At 45.7% G+C, this 20,660-nt stretch overlaps 1 protein-coding gene across 3 annotated transcripts in view; it reads right to left on the reverse strand.

Annotated features, from left to right (window-relative positions):
• Positions 1–20,660, reverse strand: part of ZBTB16 (zinc finger and BTB domain containing 16) — a 191,954-nt gene that overhangs the window by 64,191 nt on the left and 107,103 nt on the right. For all 3 annotated transcript variants that reach the window (XM_080983492.1, XM_080983493.1, XM_080983491.1), the window contains exon 4: positions 9,402–9,488. In XM_080983492.1, the coding sequence (XP_080839618.1) occupies positions 9,402–9,488 (87 nt within the window). The remainder of the gene's footprint in view (positions 1–9,401; positions 9,489–20,660) is intronic.

Genomic DNA, 20,660 nt, shown 5'->3' on the forward strand with positions numbered 1-20,660 from the left:
TTTCACTCCCCGAGATGGCTGTGCTCCTGCAAGACTCTCCCCCCCCCACCGCCCTTCCCTCTCCATGTACCTCCACTTACCACGATACTGTTTTGAATCTCTAAAATAATGTGACAACTTAATGATGGCACAATTATCTAAATGTTTAACAGACATGTTATCTAAGTGAATCGGATCGAGATTTCATCCCGCTGACAATAAACATCAATGGAAGCGCAGAAAGTGATGGGCAAATTATCACAAACCCTGCAATTTCAATGCTATTAAATTTGGAAGAATAACAGCCCCGAGGCCTGTAAACGCTGAATAAAATAGACCCTTGTGTTTGTCCAACTATTAAATCAAAATGCTACCAACATCCTAGGGAAGGGGGAGAGGGGAAGCGCGAGACAATTTATAGCTTTTCATGTTTCAGTTACACATTGGTTTTATTAACTCCTCTCTGCCATTTGGGTGCTAGTGGGTGGTTTTGCCAGTGAAGTTGGGAGGTTTGCGGGGGGGGGGGGGGGGGACACAGAGGATCAAGCCGAATGTCTTTGACCAAAGGAAGGGCAGTTTAAAGACTAAGCTGCAAGAGAAGAAGCAAAGACGTTTTCTGCTGGGAGCAAGGATGTTCTAACATGTTTACTAATGATCTGGGAAGAGGAGACAGTGAGTCTGTGTGTGTGTGTGTGTGTGTGTGTGTGTGTGTGTGTTGCAGAGTGAAGAATGGAATAACTGTGGGACTGGCAGACAATGAAAATCAAAAACAGAGAATGCCACATAATTTTTCAACAGGGTATAGGAGCAATGGCCATGGCAGGGATGGAAGACAGCAGGTGGAATTTGATGCTAGCAAATGCAAAGTGAAAATGCCAAGTTGAGCTACCAAGTTGTTGTTGCTTTTTTAAAAAAAAGAAATTAACAGCTTATATTTAAATTAAGCAAACAAAACCTATGACAAACAATCTTTGCATTAGTGGGAAATGGGCTCATGGAGCTGAAAACGTAATGCTTGCATCTAGCATCCCATCATGCTCAGAGCTAACCCATTAAAATGAATGGGTATGGCTAACTTAGGTCCATTCATTTCAATAGGTCTCCTCAGAGTGGAGGTTACTTGGAGAAGACCCCATGAGTCTGAGGAGAACTTAGTTGGCTAGAGAGAGAGAGAGAGAGAGAAACCTTGTTGCATGCCAGTTTTCACTGGTTTCACCAGTGAAAACAGTCCTTTGCCCCAAAGGTAAGCAGTTTAGCTGATAATTTTTAAGAGTTTCATTCCGCAAAGCAGAACTGAGGACTGTACAGTCCAGCCTCCCTGGCTCTGAGTACGGCAGAATCCTCACTACGGAAGGCACAGATTAGCCCATGTTATTACACTTCCAGGATGATACGCAAAGAGAAGAGATTGTGGCCCACACCTTGTTGGAGATGCCTTAATGTAAGAACATTCAGATCATGTAAGCAAGGGTGTGCCATGTTCCGTGGGAGCAGAAAGAAAGGTGAGTATAATGGCACTGCGTCAAAATACACACATCTGCAACTTTTATAGCATAAGCTATTTCTCTCACCCTCAAATACATGCATAAAATAATTGCAGCTTCTTTGCATTGGATCTGAATAGACCCTGCTTGTGTTTTTGTCTTAAGAGATGAGGCACGTCTTTATGATGGCCAAGTTATGCTAATTTGACACCATGCTCAATTTAAGTCTCCATGTGATGTTTGCCTTCTTTCCTCTGCTGTGCCAGGTTCGCACAGTCCACGCGGAAGGTTTTGGGCTTCAAAAGTTGCGCTGGTCCACGCAGCAGGCAAAACCGAGGAGGAATGGGCCCATACTACATGAAAGAGCATCGCTCGAGTCGCAAATCAGACCCTGTCATGGCAGAGGCGCCACATGCTAAGAAAATCAGCTCTATATTAGGCATCCAGCATGCCCCTGTAGTAGCAGAGTGCAAAACTAGGTCAGGAGTAAATCCATGCCAGGGTATTGACTGTACAAACACAAGCTCAGGACAGAAGCTTCCCATGTGGGGCTGACGTTACACAGCATTCTGCTCTCGGTCTTTTGCGCATGTGAAATACTTTGGCCCAGCCTGGGAAATCCTATACAAATCACCTCTGATATTTAAAAAAGTCAACAGCTATTACATTTTTTTGAAATAAAAAGGGGCACAACCAGTTGCTGATACATTTTCCATGTAACCTGAACACTGCAACCATGCTGCTAGCAGCTGGCGCTGATTGAATTCATTCCTTTTTAATTTGAAAAATATATATTACTCTCTTTTTTTTTTACACCTTTCCCCCAGGCGTAGCAGGGTGCCAAAACATTTCTTCCTGTGAATGCAGAGGCCAAGTGATGTGAACAGCCACAGAAAAACCAATGGAGTCCAAAGTGTCTTCTAGCAGCTTACAGACGTCTTGATCTCTTTTGAATATACGTAATTGTTGATGAGAGGGGACAGGGAGGTTGGGAACTGCGAGGGGAGAGAGAGCAATTTTTCCGCACGGTGAACAGAAACCAAACTGTCACATAGAGGGTTTCTTTGCTAGAGGTCTTCACTAGGTCAGCTTGTTGTGTTGCACTGGCTCTTATAGGTTGTAAAGAAACAGATTCATCAACAATAAAGTGAAGCTGAATCCAGACTAGACAGAGGGGATGCCGTTGGCCCATTCCTGAATCCAGGATCTGGAGGATCTACGGTAGTTGGGAGTTGCATTCCCTTGAAGGAGTATCTGTGTTGCTTCAGAGGGGGTACTCTTGGGACCATTTTTTTGTCACTGGAAGCCCAGGTGGTTTTAATGGCTTGTAGTGCCTATGACTAGCTAAGAACATAAAATAAGCCTGCTAGATTAAGCAAGTGGCCCGTCTAGTCCAACACCCTGATCTCAAAGTGGCCTGTGGGATGCCCACTGGCAGGACCTGAGGGTAATGACTTTCTGCCCATCCCATCAACTGGTATTAAGAGGCACAATGCCTCTGACTGTGGAGGTAGATCATAGCCATTGTAGCTAGTAGCCACTGGTTCACCAGCGATGGTCTTTCCTGGACCAGAAAAATCTAGTTACAGTTATCCACTGCTTGGAAACCTTCAGATTACATTCTTGCATACCCTCTAACATTTCTCTGATAAAACTAGGGATGTCCTAAGGAAAAGCGGGACATTCCTGGATCTAATCAGAAACCAGGACAGCTTCTGTCAGTCGGGGACTGTCCCTGGAAAACAGGGACACTTGGTGAGTTTGCTAACAGGCACTACCTGGGACTGAAAATGGTTTCAGAAGCTACAAATCTGAAGGTGGCAGCCAGGATATTTCCAATTACTTGCATATAGCACCAGTTTTAAACAAGTTGCTTTCCCAGTCAAGGCACTGATGATGACCTATCATGCTCTAAATGACTTAGTCCCCATATACCTTTGGAGGTCTTCCTCTGTGGTGGGCCTACGGGCTAATGCACATCTCCTTCTCCAGTCTTTGGCCTGCTCTCCATAAACAGGTTGACTTAGCTCAGGGGTGGGGAACCGGTTTCTACTCACACCAGTCCCAGCCACCATGATCAAGGGTGCTGGGAGTCTAATGGCACCTGGTGGGCCAGAGGCACTTCATTCAGTGAGTAGAGGGCTTTGGCCTGATCCAGGAAGTCTCATCTGCATGCTATTATCTTCATTGCAATTGCCTGGCGCCCAAGTTCAAATAATCTAAGGGACAGGAAGGTGGACTCCAGCCCCCAAAACACCACCACAACTTTGCTGGTTTGAAGGGGTCACTCTTGCTACTTCAACAGTGGACTAGGGGAATTATAAGCCTTGGAGTCTTTTTCTTCCAGGCGCAGGGAGCTTTCACTTCAGAAAATGCCAACAAGTTCAGAGTTTGATCCTCCTACCAGTGCTATTTCCAGCCCTGCTCAACAAGAGGAAGCTATCAATTTCTTGGCAAGAAGGAGGCACTTTTTGGCCATAAAGCCAGTTACTGACATGCAACTGAGACACACTTGTTTACAGCTCGAGGAGGCGATGCTAAACCTGCTCCACTTGGGTCGCGCTGACCTCGAGCTGCCTATTTTTGTTCCTCGATTCTGCATGATCATGTCACCCTCTGAGCTCTGACAGGGCAGCCGCTTTTGCTGGCAGCCACCGACATTCTTGTCCCAAAGTTTTAAATCAAAACATACTTAATCTGTCCCAGGAGTGCTCCACCCCTCCCAACCAAGGTCATCATTGAAACCTGACCGTTAGGAACTCTCTTGTCCTCTATTTGAAGGGGGCAAATGCAATATTAGCCATCACTGAAAGCTGCCTTGAAAAACACAAGGCTCCCCTCACAGGGGGGAAACAGCATGGCATTGGCAGGTGGGTTCTTCTACCACCCCCTACCCTTCCATCTCCAGAAGAGGTGCAGAAGACCCATGCCAGAATCCTGCCAGGCTCAGGAGGGACCTCTTTGGAGAAAGAGGATGGAGAACTGGAAGAACCCACAAGAGTTCAAAGGCTGCCTGAAGAGTCCAATATTAGAGATGCTTCATCTGGGCCTCCTAACAATCCCTTCAACCCCTTCCAGAGTCCTGATTCCCCTGCTTCATCTCCCCCTCCCCAGTCTCAGGATCAAAGGTGGCAGCAGAACTGATGGGAAGCCCAGAGCCACCAAAGGAATAACCATTTGGCCACCAGACCACTCTCTTATGGAGGGAAGGTGAGAGAACCCAGATGCAAGCAATGTTCTAGCAGAGAATTGGGAAGAGGAAGGGCTGGCAGTGGCTATATAAGTCTCCCAGTCTCCTCTGGACTTTTGCCGGGGTAACATCTCCCTTGTGAGCTAATTCATCTCCAACTTAGGAGCTGGTCATGGACATTCCACTAGGAGCATTCCATTTTGCCAGAAGAACTCCACCAAAAGGAAGGGCAGGATCTCACTGGGAGAGCACCAGCTTGCATGCAGAAGGTGCCAGGTTCAAATCCTGGCAGCATCCCCAAATAGGGCTGGGAACATCCTACTGCCTGAACCCTGAAAAACAGCTCTGGCAGTCAGAGTAGACAGTACTGAGCTACATGGATGAGTGACCTGCCCTAGAATATGTCAGCTTGCTACACCCCCATAGTTCCTACAAGCCTTTCCAGAACTGTGGCTGCCTCACTTCCTCTGCCAGAAATGCTTCATCTATCTGGGCAGCCAAATGAGGCAGGTGAGGTCTGAGGTGGTAGCACAGACTGTAACTTCTTCAGGCTCCAGGTGAGGCAGTACTGGATTCTGAATACATCAGAAGGGGACATCCTCAGGAAGCTACTGTATGCCTCCTTCTCATTTGTGGTTGTTGTCAATAGGCGCTTCCCCCTGCCGTCACCTCCCAGAAATAAAGAGAAGGCAGGATCTGTCTGCTAAGACAAGGACCCACTGCCATGTGGGACATCCACCACAGCTAGCCCTGCTTGAAGGCACAAGCTTCCCAAACAGGAAACTAGCACAGCAGACTAAGGACGTTGGGTGGGTCTAGAGCTGGGGCTCTGAGCAGTCAAACCTCAGCACCTGCCCTCAACACTCCATTCCTGTTGCAAGACAGAGCTCCTTGCACGGAGACAGGACCATCTAGTCTCATGCCTGATCCTCTACAGGACCATCTCAGTCTACTAGTGATGAAGGCACTGGCTAAATTCCAGCTCCCCAATCCATCTTGACTCCACCATGGATCTTGACCCCTTCCTATTTTTGGAACATGCAAACGTGTCTCTGACCTACTTGAATGAGGCCTTTGCTGAGGCCTGATACTGGACTAGGGTATCTATCCTGAAATGCTAGCTTTTAACTTGCAAGGAGTTTTGTTTCGTTATCTTGCATGGTGAAGCATATGGAAAGGAAGAGGGGATGGGATGGGTCCCTTTCACTCAGAGAAAGCACTTTTATCCATGGGTTTCTTCAAATGACATATTCCTATTTTCAGATTTGCAAATTGTCTATCTGGGCTCTTTGTGATATTTCCAGGCAGGTGTTGGTTTCAGTTGTGACAACAAAGAGAGCAGCTCATTTTCCTTTGGGTTCTGTGTGGCCGACAGATTAAGCAGACACTTAAGAGTGTCGCAATAGTGCACCTGGGTAGCCCAGGGGATCAGAGAAGGCTCCCACTGCCATACTTCCTCACTGCATACATTCTTGATCCCACTGGTGGCCAGTATAAGTCTCCCAAGCTCCTGGCAAGAGGTTGCCCAAGTTTCATGCTATCTTTCTGATGTGCCCAGGACACCGCAAAGTCACTTTCCCACAGCTAGCTCCCACCTCACAGTGGCAGTGTGGCAATGAGTTACCCCAAAGGCTTTTGCTAGTTGGCTAGCAGTGGCACTGTGATGCCACTATAAATGTACACATAGTTGATTCACTCTGTGCCCAGATTCCTTCCATCGCGGGTCTTCATTATGAGGCCTTGAATGTGGATACAGAAAGCTGCCCCATACTAGGTCAGACTATCTATCCACCTGGTCTAAGGCTGTCTATTCTGACTGGCAGCACCTCCTCTCTCTCTGGGGTCTGAGGCAGAGGTCCTTCCAATTGCCCATCATCTGATCCTTCTAACTGGAGATGCCAGGACCCGAACTTAAGATGCTCATGTGTGTACAGCAGGTGCGCGACCTCTGACTTTTAGGCTGCACATGTTTAATGGCTTTGGTTTGCTGCCCAAAATGATGGCCCCAACTCTCCACATGGCAGAACTGCACGGCAAAGTTACAGAGGCTATATATCAAGCGCTTGGCTCCTCAAGAAATCCTGGGAACTGAGTGAGGGTACTGAGAATTGTCTGTTGCAGATCCCTAGCCCCGCTCACAGAGCTATAGTTCCCAGGATCCCCTGGAAGGAGGGGATGGCTGTTAAACCAGGTGGGACTCTGCAGTTAAGAAGATACGCCAAGAGTCTCAAAGGCCATCACGTTGCACAAACTATGTAGGTCAAATGGAAAGAGCACCTGTTCCTATTTCTATTACAGTCAACGCCTATCAACACATAAAGCAGGATTCTCACTGCACCAGGGGTTTTGTGAAAGAGAAAGTAACACAACCACACATATTTGCTACTTGATCCCTTAGCTCTGGAGTAGATTCCAGGTAGGAGCCCTTCCTCCCCCGTCCTCCCGAAAATGCTTCTGCTGTGAATTCCATTAGTAACAAACAACTTTATTTGCTGGCAACATCAACCAGCTGGCTAGTCTTAGGAGGAGGAGGACAATCATTCTGAAATTTATTAACTGCTACTTTGCCAATGAAGTTGCAAGATCGAATGGCACGGCAAGCATCGGTTGCGCTCTATGATGCATGTACAGTCTAATGCCGGCTCTTTCTAATCCTGGTGCACACAGTCAGCTGTTGTATATTTGGGAGCCAAGATAGCATCCAGGGTGTTAAATTTCAACTTGCGGATTCATACATTCCATCCTCATTGGCATTTATTGGTTTATCGGTACTAAAAAGATTTGCTCGCCCTAATATAGTCCAGGAGGGAGGGAGGGAGCTGTCTCCCGCTTCAGTCGCAGGAGTGCGCAGAGTCATGCTCAAAGTGTGAATGAAGCTGGAGCCTCCCCTGGGACCTCCGAGCCAGTAAGTTCAAGCAAGATACTCAGTGAAAGGAGGCGATCACAGTACAAAATATGCCATGATAAAGAGCGAAGTTTTTGCCTCCTACCCTCTGCAAAAAAACGAAACAGAAACGAAAAACACTGAGATAAACCTATGGGGCAGAGCAAGGTGCTGAAAGGGCAGGTGCAACTTCTGAGAGAGCCCCTTCCTAGCAACCAGAGATGCCCCTCATCATGAGTTGGGGTGAAGCGGATGTCTCAGAGGGCATCCCCAAGGGTCAGCACCCCTGTTCTGCTGCTGAGCTTTGCCATCAGGTGGGGAGGAGATCTGCCCCATACCCGGTGGAGTGGCAGAGCTTTGCACTGGTTTTTCCTGAGGAGAGAAGCAAAGCTCCACCACTGGTTGGGAGTGGGAGATCCAGAAAGGAGAAGCCCTTATGGAGTTTGCCCCCCTTCCCTTTGTGGGGGTGGCCGTGGGGCATTTTGCCCCAGGTGCCAATACATCTCCAATTCCCCTTGCTATCAACCACCAGATCAAGACTGTTCCTCCATTCAGTGGCAGAGAAAATCTCTACTGGGCACCATTCACATGGCAGTGCATTCCATTTGCATGAACTTTCCCTAACTGTTAATTTCCATTTCACATGGCATAAAAGTCACTTCTGGAACTATGAGTGGAATGAGAGTGACGTAAAGTGCAAGTTTAGCGCTCATTTTCATATTATTTGCAAATGGATTTTTTTCCTCCTGGGAGCAAATAACACAGAAATGAGCACTAAACTTCCATTACAGTTCCAGAATTGACTTTTATGTCGTGTGAAAGCTCAAATGTAATACTGTTAGGGAAAAGTTGTGAAAACGTTATAAATTGCCATGTGAATGCAGCCAGTTTTACCATAACTAATTCTCTTACCGTGCCTATTTTCTTAAACTTGGCATGCTTGGAAAGAAAGTTATTAGCTCAAGCATAAATTCCCGCAGAGCAAAGGTGGAGACCCTCCCATATGGTCTCTGGACTCTAACTCCCATCACCCCAGACTGGCTGGGGCTGATGGGAGTTCAAGGTCAGTAACTTCAGGAGTTCACCAGATCCTTCATCCCTGCTGTAGATGATCAGAGTACCTAAGGCAGGAGTGCTCTCAGGAATACATTATCTCCACCACCATCCCACTGAGTCACAATGGGAGCTCCATGATTCACTGTTCAAAGCACGCTTTGCTTAGCATAGGGAGGGCACTTGGGTAGATGTGGATAAGACCATTCACAAGGACAGGTTCTGTGCTATGAAGCAACTCTCCAAAAAGTCTTCCAGTGGGAAAGTTGTTGATCTCACACATAGCAGCTCAGGTGAGCCCAATTAAACAATACATTGATCAAGACTGAAACTAGAAATTGAGCAATCTGTGTTGAGCAACAGGTTGTTGAGCAAACTGTTTATGATAAGTTTTTGCCTTCCATCAGCCTGTGGCGATCAGCGGTACATCAGCCTTCAGTCAGCAAATGTATTGATGATCACCCTCCCATTTTTATTGCAATGCCCTGCATTATCCTCTCCCAACCTGATGTGCTTCAAATGAATTGGACTACAGTTTCCATCAGCCTCCTGCCAGCTTTATTGCAGTTCCTAGTTGCCTGAAGGGTTCTATTCACCCTCAAGCGAAGGCAAGTAGAAGTACCTGCAGACCTTCCCAGTGCATTAGGTGAGGGGCTTGTATGTGCAACCCCTCCCCTCACACTTTGATATTTCATGTATGATCTTTCCAGGAATTCTGGAATAACAATGCCGTTCTGCAAGCAAACCACTGTTTTGCAAAATCAGGAGATTTTTGAAAAAAACAAATGAACCCCCCAAACAGAACACCTACCAGTGTGGGTCTGCCTGTGGGTCTCCAGAGCATCTTCTTTTGAGAACTGAGCTCCGCAGTGGTCACAGACAAAGGCTTTGGCACCCGCTATAAAGAGAGAGAGAGAGAGAGAGAGAGAGAGAAGGAGAGAACGTTGTAAAATACATGTTTACCAAGATTCATGGATAAATCTTAAAAATATACCTGTCAAAAAACTCATCCTGTTAGTAGCAGTGAAAATGAATGAAAGACACTTCTTTGAACAGAGACCCCAAAATGGGTGTAGGGTTTCTTAGAGATAAAGGAAAATAAAAAATCAAAACTTAGGGATTGAGTCTAACTAACTAGCTAGCTTTTGCCTGGAGTAGACCTATTCAGTTAATGGACCTAAGTTTTCCATGCCCATTAATTTCAAAGGGTCTGCTCCATGAGTGTGACTAACTCTGGGCTCAACCCTATCGAAATGCAATATCTGCACTCCAAATAAATCATACCAGGAATTTTTTTCAGATGCAACTCACAGGGAGGAGTCTCAAGGAACAGGGGTTGCACAAGAGCACAATAGTAGTTCCATAACATTAAGACTGTAATACAAAACACACACACACACACACACACACACACACACACTACGAGAATTATGGTAAAGAAGCAATAAAAATGCAATTTAGAATTAAATAAAGTACAATTTAACATAATTATTAATATTTAAGGGAGACATTCTACAGACCACCTGAATGAAGTTCATGGACCTATGGAGGTTCATGGAGCAAAGTTTAGGAACCCCTAGTCTAGAGATCTCCTGGATACTTTCTTACATTAAAAATCTTTTCTTTTTAACAAATGGTCAGTTCTCAGCTACAGGAATGCCTCTGTGTGGACACAGCAAATTCATAACCACAGACATAAGGAATCTCTGAAATTTGGAGAGCGTCAAATGCTTCAGAATGTAAAGTTGACCATCACTGTGAAGTCTTTGCAATTACGGGGCTACTGTATACACAGTCAAAGGGAGGGCATGCCTTTTGAAAACCCAAACAAGGAGAAGAAAAAGTTCACTTGAACTCGAGGGACTTGGGAAGCCATGGCGTATTGGCAGTAGATGTCGATATTACCGCCCATCCAAGCGCTGCCATCGATGTGGAAGGAACACAGATCACTACATGATCCCCAAGGATTGGGAAGGGATTCAGAATCAACATGTGAAAGGATATAATTCAGAAATGAGAGTGGGGCTGTGTACCCTGCCTAAGGGCCTCTGCCCCAGTTTAGCTTTGCATAGGGCCTTGGACACAAAGCTCACCTACAAACATGGCAGCAGATATACACAGCACTATGGGTAAATATGGCAGTCGGGATGGGAGTCCCGGTGGCTGATGGAAGCAGACAGAAATAAAATGTATAGGGCAACAGAAAGAGATGAAGATGCAGAGGGCTGGCCAGGGCCACTTATGTGGATTTGGGCATGTGCATTTGGTAGATAAATATAGCCTCCATGTAGGGTGCAGTGTATCTTTGAAAACCAGGTGTGGGGGATAATCAACAGGGGGAAGTTGTTGCTTTCATGCCTTGCCTGCAGGCTCCCCTGTGGAGATGGCAGTATTAAGTCAGTGGCTCACATGCTTCTGGCTTGCACTCTTTATAAAATTTGAGGAATTAGGTTATTACCCCTCTATTATTGTCCATGCCAGGTCGCTCAACCACTGCTACCACGTCCTTTCTTTTAGCAGATCAAGATGATCATGTGACATCAAAAACTGCAAGGTTTTTAGCGGGGGCAATTAGAACAAGATCTATTATTTGATTATTGATGTAACCCCCCTAATGTATTTTCAATAGTTAAGTTTTTACCTCTGTCTTCAGTACAGTGGTACCTTGGTTCTCAAACACCTTGGTTCTCACATGTTTTGATTCTCAAACTCTGAAAACCCAGAAGTAAGTGTTCCGGTTTTCAAACAATTTTTGGAAGCCGAAAGTCCGATGCAGTTGTCAACTATTGTTTCTGGGGCACCTGCACCAATCAGAAGCTGCACCTTGGTTTTTGAACATTTTGGAAGTCAAACGGTCTTCTGGAACGGATTAAGTTTGGCACTTTTGTTTTTGCTATTTATTTTGCGTTTTTGTTTTTGAGGCTTTTTCGGTTAATTTGTTTTTGTGACTGTGTGGAACCCAGTTCAGCTACTGATTGATTGATTGTGTGACTGTGGAAATGGATAAAAGCCCCCCCCCCCATCCAAACAATGACTATCGTCAGTGCAGGGAAGGGGGAAAAAAATATTTTTTATCATCTACAATACTGTCTTATTTATTTTATAGTACAGTACATTGATTATTGCTTTCATTTTATGGATCAATGGTCTTGTTAGATGGTAAAATTCATGTTTAATTGCTGTTTTAGGGGTTGTTTTTAAAAGTCTGGAACAGATTAATTCATTTTGCATTACTTTCTGTGGGAAAGCACGCCTTGGTTTTGGAATGCTTTGGTTTTGGAACAGGCTTCCGGAACGGATTAAGTTTGAGAACCAAGGTACCATTGTACATTTTGTTTTATTGCTATGGCTAGTGGCTGATGCAAATAAAGATTCTTCTTCTTCTTCCTGGCAAGGAGCTGGCAATGACAATCTTCCAAAGTAGACGGGCTTTTGGGGTGACCCAGGAAGACAATTCTGATGCCAGGGTGAGTATGAACATGGATAGTTGTGGGTTGTAATATTAATCACTTTTTAATGGTGTATGTGTAAAAAAATGAAACAAACCACAAACGTTGCTCTTCCAACAAGAAAGGCGTTTGCTTAAAAATCATTATACGCCAATGCCTTCTTGGAGAGGTTAGCAATCCCATATAATTGCCTTCCCCCCCCCCCAGCAAAACTCCCCCCCCCCCATTGTCAGGCATGCCATAAAGGGAAAGACGACAACACTATCAGATAAGGAAAGTGGCAACAGCAAGAGCGTGTGCTGAGACTCACAGATATTTCCACAACTATCAGTGAGGTGTGGTATTTGTGGTATTTCTTAGAAAATTGCTACCAACACGCATGGCGTCTGTTGGGTCACAGCTCCAGTTATAATGAGGGAAACAAGTGTGCACAGGATGTCTAAACAGCAGATAAGAAACTTGAAGATAAAAATAGACCCCACTATACAGACACAGGCACAGTCTTCTAAGCATATGCTGTTAGGCCAAAGCTGTGAACGTAATTGTTAGATTCGGAAGTTTGATTCATCTGTTCCAAGAAACTAAAGCACGGGATTCGGCGATGATAAAAGTAACCTTGAAAGGAAGGAAAGGAGAGGAGAGGATCTGGAGGAGAGAGTAGCAAACTGGTCTTTGTTTTGTTTTTTGTTTTAAAAAAACAACATCCCTCCCCAGAATCTTAATGGCTTTATCAGTGTAGAATCTTTTGTGGGCCGCAGCAGACACTATGTAGATCTCAAAATCTCATGCCGTAGCTGGGATGGGCAATGTCAATCACACTTTCTCTTAGTTTCTCATTTTTTTTCAATCTCAAGTTCTCAAATATGTAGTTTAAAAGTCGTCATGAAATTTCATCAGCATTTTAGAGTGGCTTTCTCCAAGTGCACACGTAGTACAGTGGTACCTTGGGTTACAAACACTTCGGGTTACAGACTCCACTAACCTGGAAGTAGTACCTCGAGTTAAGAACTTTACCTCAGGATGAGAACAGAAATTGCGTGGTGGTGGCGCAGGGGCAGCAGGAGGCCCCATTTGCTAAAGTGGTACCTCAGGTTAAGAACGGACCACCAGAACGAATTAAGTTCGTAACCAGAGGTACCACTTAGTAGTAATAGTAGTAGTAATAATAATAATTATAAATGATATACAAACAAGCATGATTATTATTAAAAATAATAATTTATTATTCATATGCCACCCATCTGACTGGGTTGCCTTTTAGATGTCTTCTAAAAGTCAGATAGTTATTTATGCCCTTGACATCTGATGGAAGGGTGTTCCACAGGGAAGACGCCACTGCCGATAAAGGCCTCTGCCTGGTTCCCTGTAACCTCACTTCTTGCAGCAAGGGAACCGCCAGAAAGCCCTCAGACTGGACTTCAGTGTCCAGGCTGAACGATGGGGGTGGAGACGTGCCTTCAGGTATACTGGGTCGAGGCCGTTGTATGCAGTATTGCATAACAGGCACACTTTTACAAAGCAATTTCCCCTAATAGAATGCATTTTTGTGTTAATTTGACTACTATATGCTGAAGAATTGATGCTTTTGAATTATGGTGCTGGAGGAGACTCTTGAGAGTCCCATGGACTGCAAAAAGATCAAACCTATCCATTCTTAAGGAAATCAGCCCTGAGTGCTCACTGGAAGGACAGATCCTGAAGCTGAGGCTCCAATAGTTTGGCCACCTCATGAGAAGAGAAGACTCCCTGGAAAAGACCCTGATGTTGGGAAAGATGGAGGGCACAAGAAGGAGGGGGCGACAGAGGACGAGATGGTTGGAGAGTGTTGTCGAAGCTACCAGCATGAGTTTGACCAAACTGCGGGAGGCAGTGGAAGACAGGAGTGCCTGGCGTGCTCTGGTCCATGGGGTCACGAAGAGTTGGACACGACTAAACAACTAAACAACAACATGAACATCTATGTAGGCTTTACACTAGTATATGCATTTTTGGCTGGAGAACAGCACTGCAAAATTTGGAGAAGGTGCCAATTTGGAAGGATAGCTGTGTTACGTTTATGGTTCTTGTGCTCTTTTGGTAACGAGAATGAAGTAGGCTCACTTTGAAATGAGAACTGGATTGGATTCTTCCCCCATCCCCAGCCTTGGCTCACATCCTGGTCTTGCAGGTGTCACAACACTCCTCTTTTTCCAGCCCAGCATCACTCTCCCAAAATATTCCCCCTTCCACAAGAGCGTTTCGCCAGCACCCCTCCTCACCCCACTGAATCGTGCTCCCCAAAAAGCACAGAAACAAGCAGCAAAAGCGTCCCCCTTTCCCCATTAGAAAAAGAATTCCTCTGCCTTTAAATTGTCTCGGTAACGGCTGGCTCACAGGCAGAAATATTTGGCAGCAGTGAAATTAAAAGTGATAAATTTTCTCGCCAAGCTTTGATCGATAATAGAGGTCTCATCTGTTAATCAATAAGACAGTCTGCCTGTTTACTGTGCATACGCCGTTCGCGGCTGCTTGCGGGGCGATGTCAAGTTTGCATTCAAAACAACTCAAGTGTGCCTAAACCAAATGGCCAGTCCCTAAAAAAGAAAGGAGGTACAGAGGGGGTGGGAAGGAGAAGAGGCCGGACAATGACATCACATGCCTGCTCATATATTAGAAAAGACAGTCCACGCGCCTGCTTTTCCTTCGCTCGCCTGTACATTTCATTTTGTTTCAGTTTTCTATGTATATATAAATGTACAGCCTTTCAAGTCATGGGAGACAGTTTCACAAAAAGCCGTAGACTGGAGGGCAATGAGGATGGGCTCATCTGAAATACACCCAAAGCTGCCAGGCCTAGTTAGAAAGAGAGGTGGAAAGACGGCTGGGATGCCAAATAGCCTGCCCCCCTCTCTCTCTCTCTCTCTCTCTCTCTCTCTCTCTCTCTCTCCACTACCCCCTCCATCCCTTTCACCACCAAGCCCTGCTTAAATAATAAACACAGCTTTATTACCAACATAATTAGAAAGGTCAGTTCTATTTGAGAACTATTACAGCCCTTCGTGCCAGAGGCAGTTCAGGGAATGTTTTGTTCCAGAATCATTGACCTAAAAGGCCAGTACAGTGCCGGCTGGTACCTTGAAGGCTCTGGGGTGAGCAAATCAGATTTATTCTTGCTCACAGCAGTCAGATCTCAAAACATTTCCTAGGCTGGTTTTTAAGGGGGGTGGGGGGTTCATAAGAGAATAGGGAGACAGAGACTTTCCAAAACACCAACACCATTGCCCCATAACTGGAGGAAAAACATGTCCGTTAAGAGTGTTTAATTTGATCCCTAAACCCCACGAAGCAAGATGCAATTAGTGCAAAGTGAAAGATGCTCTGAGCATGAATTATGACAATGTACACAGCTCCCAAGATGAATTGTGGCTCAGTATTCAGCTCCTGCACATTCTCCAAAAATCTCTGTGGTCCCATGACCTTCTGCACCCTTTGTCTACCCAATGGCTGTCGAGCCACCTGAAAACTCAGGGGCCCATGGTGGACTAGGCAGTTGCCTCCTAAGTTCCAGAATTTCATCCTCTACTGGCAAACCACTCTCCTCATTTTCAGTTGCAGAGCAATAAGTTCTGCAGATAATCGGAGCTGTTCTGTTTTTCTTTTCTGGGGGTACTTCATTGTCCCTGTAGGCCTGTGGCTGCCATTGGCTTAGCTGCTGTGATGTCAGAGTAGGCCTGGGCAGCAGAGTGCTAAGGGTGCTGCATCGGAGAAATGAGGATCCTCATCCCTAAAGGTCAAGGCAGACCTTTTTATTCATATAGGTAGCATGGGCTGTATCCAGTATTGTGCAAGGGCTCTTGTGTTAGCAGACAGGCTAGTTTCGATGTAGCACAGCAGAGGAATCCAAGTCAATATATGTGCCAGGAGAAACTCAGGGTGCAATCTGCTCGTGCATCCTCCGATACAACCATGTTCTGCTGGCACATGTACAGCAGAATACCATTAAATGACTCACACACATTGGATACAACCCTGTAAGTACTGCCTGAGCTTTCAAATTATGACATGTCATGACAAACCAGTCAACAGTTTCAAGGGAAGATGCTTACAGGACTGTGCAATGGTGGGTGAGCCTGGCATCAAACAATGGTTTGGGGGCTAAGCCCTAGCAATGCACTGGGGATATCTGCTTCAAACTTGATATTTTGTACAAAACAGACACAAGACAGCAGTGAAAAGTATATTCACTCGGAAGGAAGTCCCAGTGTGTATAACAAAACCGATTCCTAGGAAATACATACAGGATTGAAGTCTAACTGCATTCAGCAGGTATATATTCCTCTAAAATATTAGGAGGGGGAGACACAATTCTGAAGAGACATTTCATATTCTCCTGAAGCCCCATCAGATTGATCGCTGCTACTCATGTGCAAGAACAGCCAGGTTTTTAGACACCTGGGCAATCAGATGCCTGGGAATGTTCAAGCCCCAGGTGGCACCCAAAGCAGCTGCTCATCTGCCCGTGTTTTTTATGTCCCTTCTTTGGAAAACAAGAGTGAGCTGCATTTGAAACTCAGGTGCAGGATCTTAATGTTTGTGATGATTCACTTTCGCACGAGGCACGCTTTTCTCGTTGGCTGCATTACAGCAGAAGGAAAGCAGGGACAGGGGGAAGAGGAGGAGGAAATGGCTGGCAAAACAAGCCTGGTTCCATCTGGAGAAAATGGGGTGCTTCCATTGGAGAAAACACAAGCAGAACATTTGCAAACAATGCTAACCCGGAGGAGGGAACCCCACACGGTAATGGCCAGTTCAGCTCATTCAGGCGGAAGAGTCACCTATGGCAGCATCCTCTTCTCACAGTCAGCAGACAAATGCCAGGTGGAATTGGATGGGTTGTGATAACTTGTGTGTGTGTGTGTGTGTGTGTGTGTGTGATGCACTCTTTGTGTCCTCAGAGGCCCTTTCCTCCTTTGCTTGTTCCAGAGCTCAGCCCTGGCACTGAAACTAAAGGTAGTCTAATTCAGGGCCTATTGCTCAGGGTGAGTTAGAACACATTTCCTGCCCTGGGAAGCTGCTTTTTTTAAAAAAAATAAATAAATATTTTTTTATTAATAACACTCCAATTAATAACATATCAAATCTTAATCATAATACAAAGAATAAAGCCAGTTATACATTCCGAATTATATAATTTAAAGAGACTTCTCATGTTCTGGCTGGTCAGGGGGAAGGAAGCCTCTTTAAATTATATAATTTGGAATGTATACAGTGGTACCTCGGGTTACATACGCTTCAGGTTACAGACTCTGCTAACCCAGAAATAGTGCTTCAGGTTAAGAACTTTGCTTCAGGATGAGAACAGAAATTGTGCTCCGGTGGCGCGGCGGCAGCGGGAGGCCCCATTAGCTAAAGTGGTGCTTCAGGTTAAGAACAGTTTCAGGTTAAGAACGGACCTCCAGAATGGATTAAGTACTTAACCCGAGGTACCACTGTAATTGGCTTTATTATTTGTATTAGGATGCGGCAAGATTTGATACGTTATTAATTGCCCTGGGAAGCTGCTTGGGAAGCGGTTGCCCTGGGTGCAAAATGCTCAGGGGTGCAAAATTTCAACACTTGATGCTGCCTCAATACAGCCACATGCTTCCATTGCTGGGCTCCATTGAAAATGGCTTCTCTATATGAACCATGAAGTGACCTCTCCAGACAACGGAATGACACTTCTTTTCTTATCTCTGTGGCTGCCATCTCCTGGGCGACGCAGACACCGTTAGGCAGTTGAATGCGCATGTGTACTCCGTCTGCTTCCCTCTGTCCCACCTACCCTCTCCACATGGGCCTAAAGTGCCGGCAACCCACGCTACGTCACTGGCAGAGATGACACTGCAGGGTCACTAGCCTTTTGGGGTCAGTGGGCATATTCGGAATTTTGAGAAAATATCATGGCCACTGGTCACAAAATGGCTGCCACCATATAGCACAAAATTACTGCTATACCCGTGTGGTATAAAACAAAATGCCTGCCGCAACTAAAAACCAGAAAAGAGCCATCTCAAAAAAGTCCGGGCATACCCTCTCATTTATGGGGAAAAAAGCAGCTGCCTCAGCCGCTGCCACACTCATTCACAGAGAGAAGCAACGTGTACCTCTCCTCTGTTTGGGATGGAAGGGAAGGGAAGGAGGGTTTCTGACCCTGGCATCCAATGAAATGTTGTCATGCTTAAGGAAGCATGTTCAATGTAGGAGATAGAGACATTGGGCCAGGGCAAATAGTCCCTTTTGCATTATGGGTTTTTGAAGGGATGTTCACTGAGACCATTCACAGGCCCCCATGAGAGGGGCTGGTGGGCGCAGTGGTACTCATGGAAGCCATGCTGGCAAGTCATGTGATATTGGGTAGATGGACCAATGTACCTGGTTTCTGGCAGTGGCACAGACTCACACATTAGCCAAAAAAGAGCATTTCCTGGGGAGAATAAGTGGGCGCCTTCTTTTCATTGACAGGTTCGGACTGGGCAACATATCTGGGGTAGCAAACCCTGTTTTTCTACCCCAGTGATACTTGGCCAGAAAGGTTGAGGTGCATGGAGCCATTTCCTATGCAAAGACATCCCCACCCCCATAGGAACATTGTGGCCCAGGGCTCTGGGGATGAAATTTAACCCATGGTGAAAAGGGATGGACTATATAGCTTTTAAGAAGAAATGAACAAAGCAAAATACTTCCGCAAGTAAACAGGGAGAAGAAATGGAAGAAATACTTCTGAGCAACGAATAACAAGTGGAGCATTGCCCTCATCTATTGGGGAGGTTGTTTTTTTTAACAGGGGGGAAGAATCCTGGAGATTTTAAAATAAACATCTTGAATGTTCTGATGAGATACGCATGCTTGGTTATATAAGGGGAGTACAGAGCGTACCAAAACAGCCGACCCGCAAAAGCTGTCAGAACAATAAGTGCAGACACAGGGCATCTTACGACAGGCTACGCCGTACAGTTTTATTTACAGTACCTCTTATCAGTCAGGGAACAGTACGCAGCCTGCCAATTTTCAAAGGCTAGAACTGGGTGTTCTTTCTTTTGCTCAAGTAGATGTGTACGCCAGGCAGGGAGGTTTCTCCCCCCCCCCCCCTTCTCTAAATCAAATCAGCAAAACAAAAAGTGATACCAAGCCAGAAATCTTGCAGTGTACGCATGCATAAAAGGGCTTGTTTGGAGGGCGGGGGGAAGGGGGGGGAGAGAAAGAGTGTTAAAGCCAAGGCAGAGAACAGAGCGATTGAATATGCAAATAGTTCAATGTTAATTTTACTATGTGAGTCACCAGGAAAATGTCAGCCAGCATCAGTGCTTATTACACCAGGGTTTCAGAAAAACAAGGAGAGATATTTATTAAAAGCACGGAACATCGGGGATGGAACATTCAAAAGCAATACATCAAGGGATGGTTATTTACAGGCTTTTTTTCTTCTTCCTTTTCTTTTAAAGCCTCTTGTTGAAGCTAGCAGCTTTAATGTAAACAGGTTTGTCCCCCCCACCCCCAATAAACAATGTTTTAGGTCGGATTTTTTGTGGGGGAGGGGAGAAGGGAGAAAAGATAAAAGGTGGTATTTTTAGCAAGTTGTTTCGACTTGCCTACAGTATAAAGATATCTTCCGATGACTGACCCTGGAGAGATGGGACCCCGTGTGCTGCCAAGAGTCAGCTGTGTGTTTGAGAACATGCCTCATCCCCTTGGCACCAGATCCTCGGCCGGTCTTCCGCTGGTGTTTGTACAAGCAGATTTATGGGCCCTCTGCTTAATAAAGATACTTGCTCAACTCAGCTGGCAAAAACAGGCGGCTTTTTCCATTCAGGCAGGATTCTGCAGAGTCACCGAGGTCCTCTGGAATGACAGCAAGTCCTCGCTATGCTCTACCCTCTCCCTCACCCCAGGCCCTTGACCTGTGTCCTTCCAGCATGGGTGACTGGAAGAAAGTTGGCACCTGCAATTCATACCCCTTTTGCAAAAGCCCAAGGCAAGCTCCCTGCTCTTCCAAAACCAATTCCCCTCTTTGCCGTACAGTCACAATCCAGGAATATTTGCAGCTGACCCAGCACTCATTTGGCTGAAAAAGGTGACAGCAATGGGCATGGATGGGGAACCGAGGCATAAAACTAGAGTTCTGGCAAATAACTCTGAACTCTGGGGAGAAACGTTTCCAAACTCAACAGTGAGCAAAAGCCTGCCTCAATGTCCCAAAGACTTGCTATCTATTAAAAGCTACAGGAGAAAGTTTAACAGTTCTACTCATCTAACTCTTGATGCTCAGCAAGTAGATGAAACATTGAGGCACCAAGCAGGACTTTGTTGGTCTGTTGGGCATCAAGACCACTTGCGTTTCACCTGGCTGGAGACTCTTGGGTTAGTCTGGAAACCGTGGCCAAGTCCAGGTTTGCAGGACATTTAATCCAACCCCAGAAAGATTGGATCTTTGTATTGTCAACAGGCCTGGCCAATCTGGTGACATCATGCTGTCTGCCAATCACAAGGACTTATGGTGGCTACTTCTGTTTCCTTCTGTGCCCAAATACTGCTTGATTTCCACTAAAGCTAGTCCAAACTGCTTGCCCGCCACTGTACTGGATGGCCAATTTTAGTCTATC

This window comes from Podarcis pityusensis (genome assembly GCF_964106645.2).
Source record: "Podarcis pityusensis genome assembly, chromosome: 15".
NCBI classification, from domain to species: Eukaryota; Metazoa; Chordata; class Lepidosauria; order Squamata; family Lacertidae; genus Podarcis; species Podarcis pityusensis.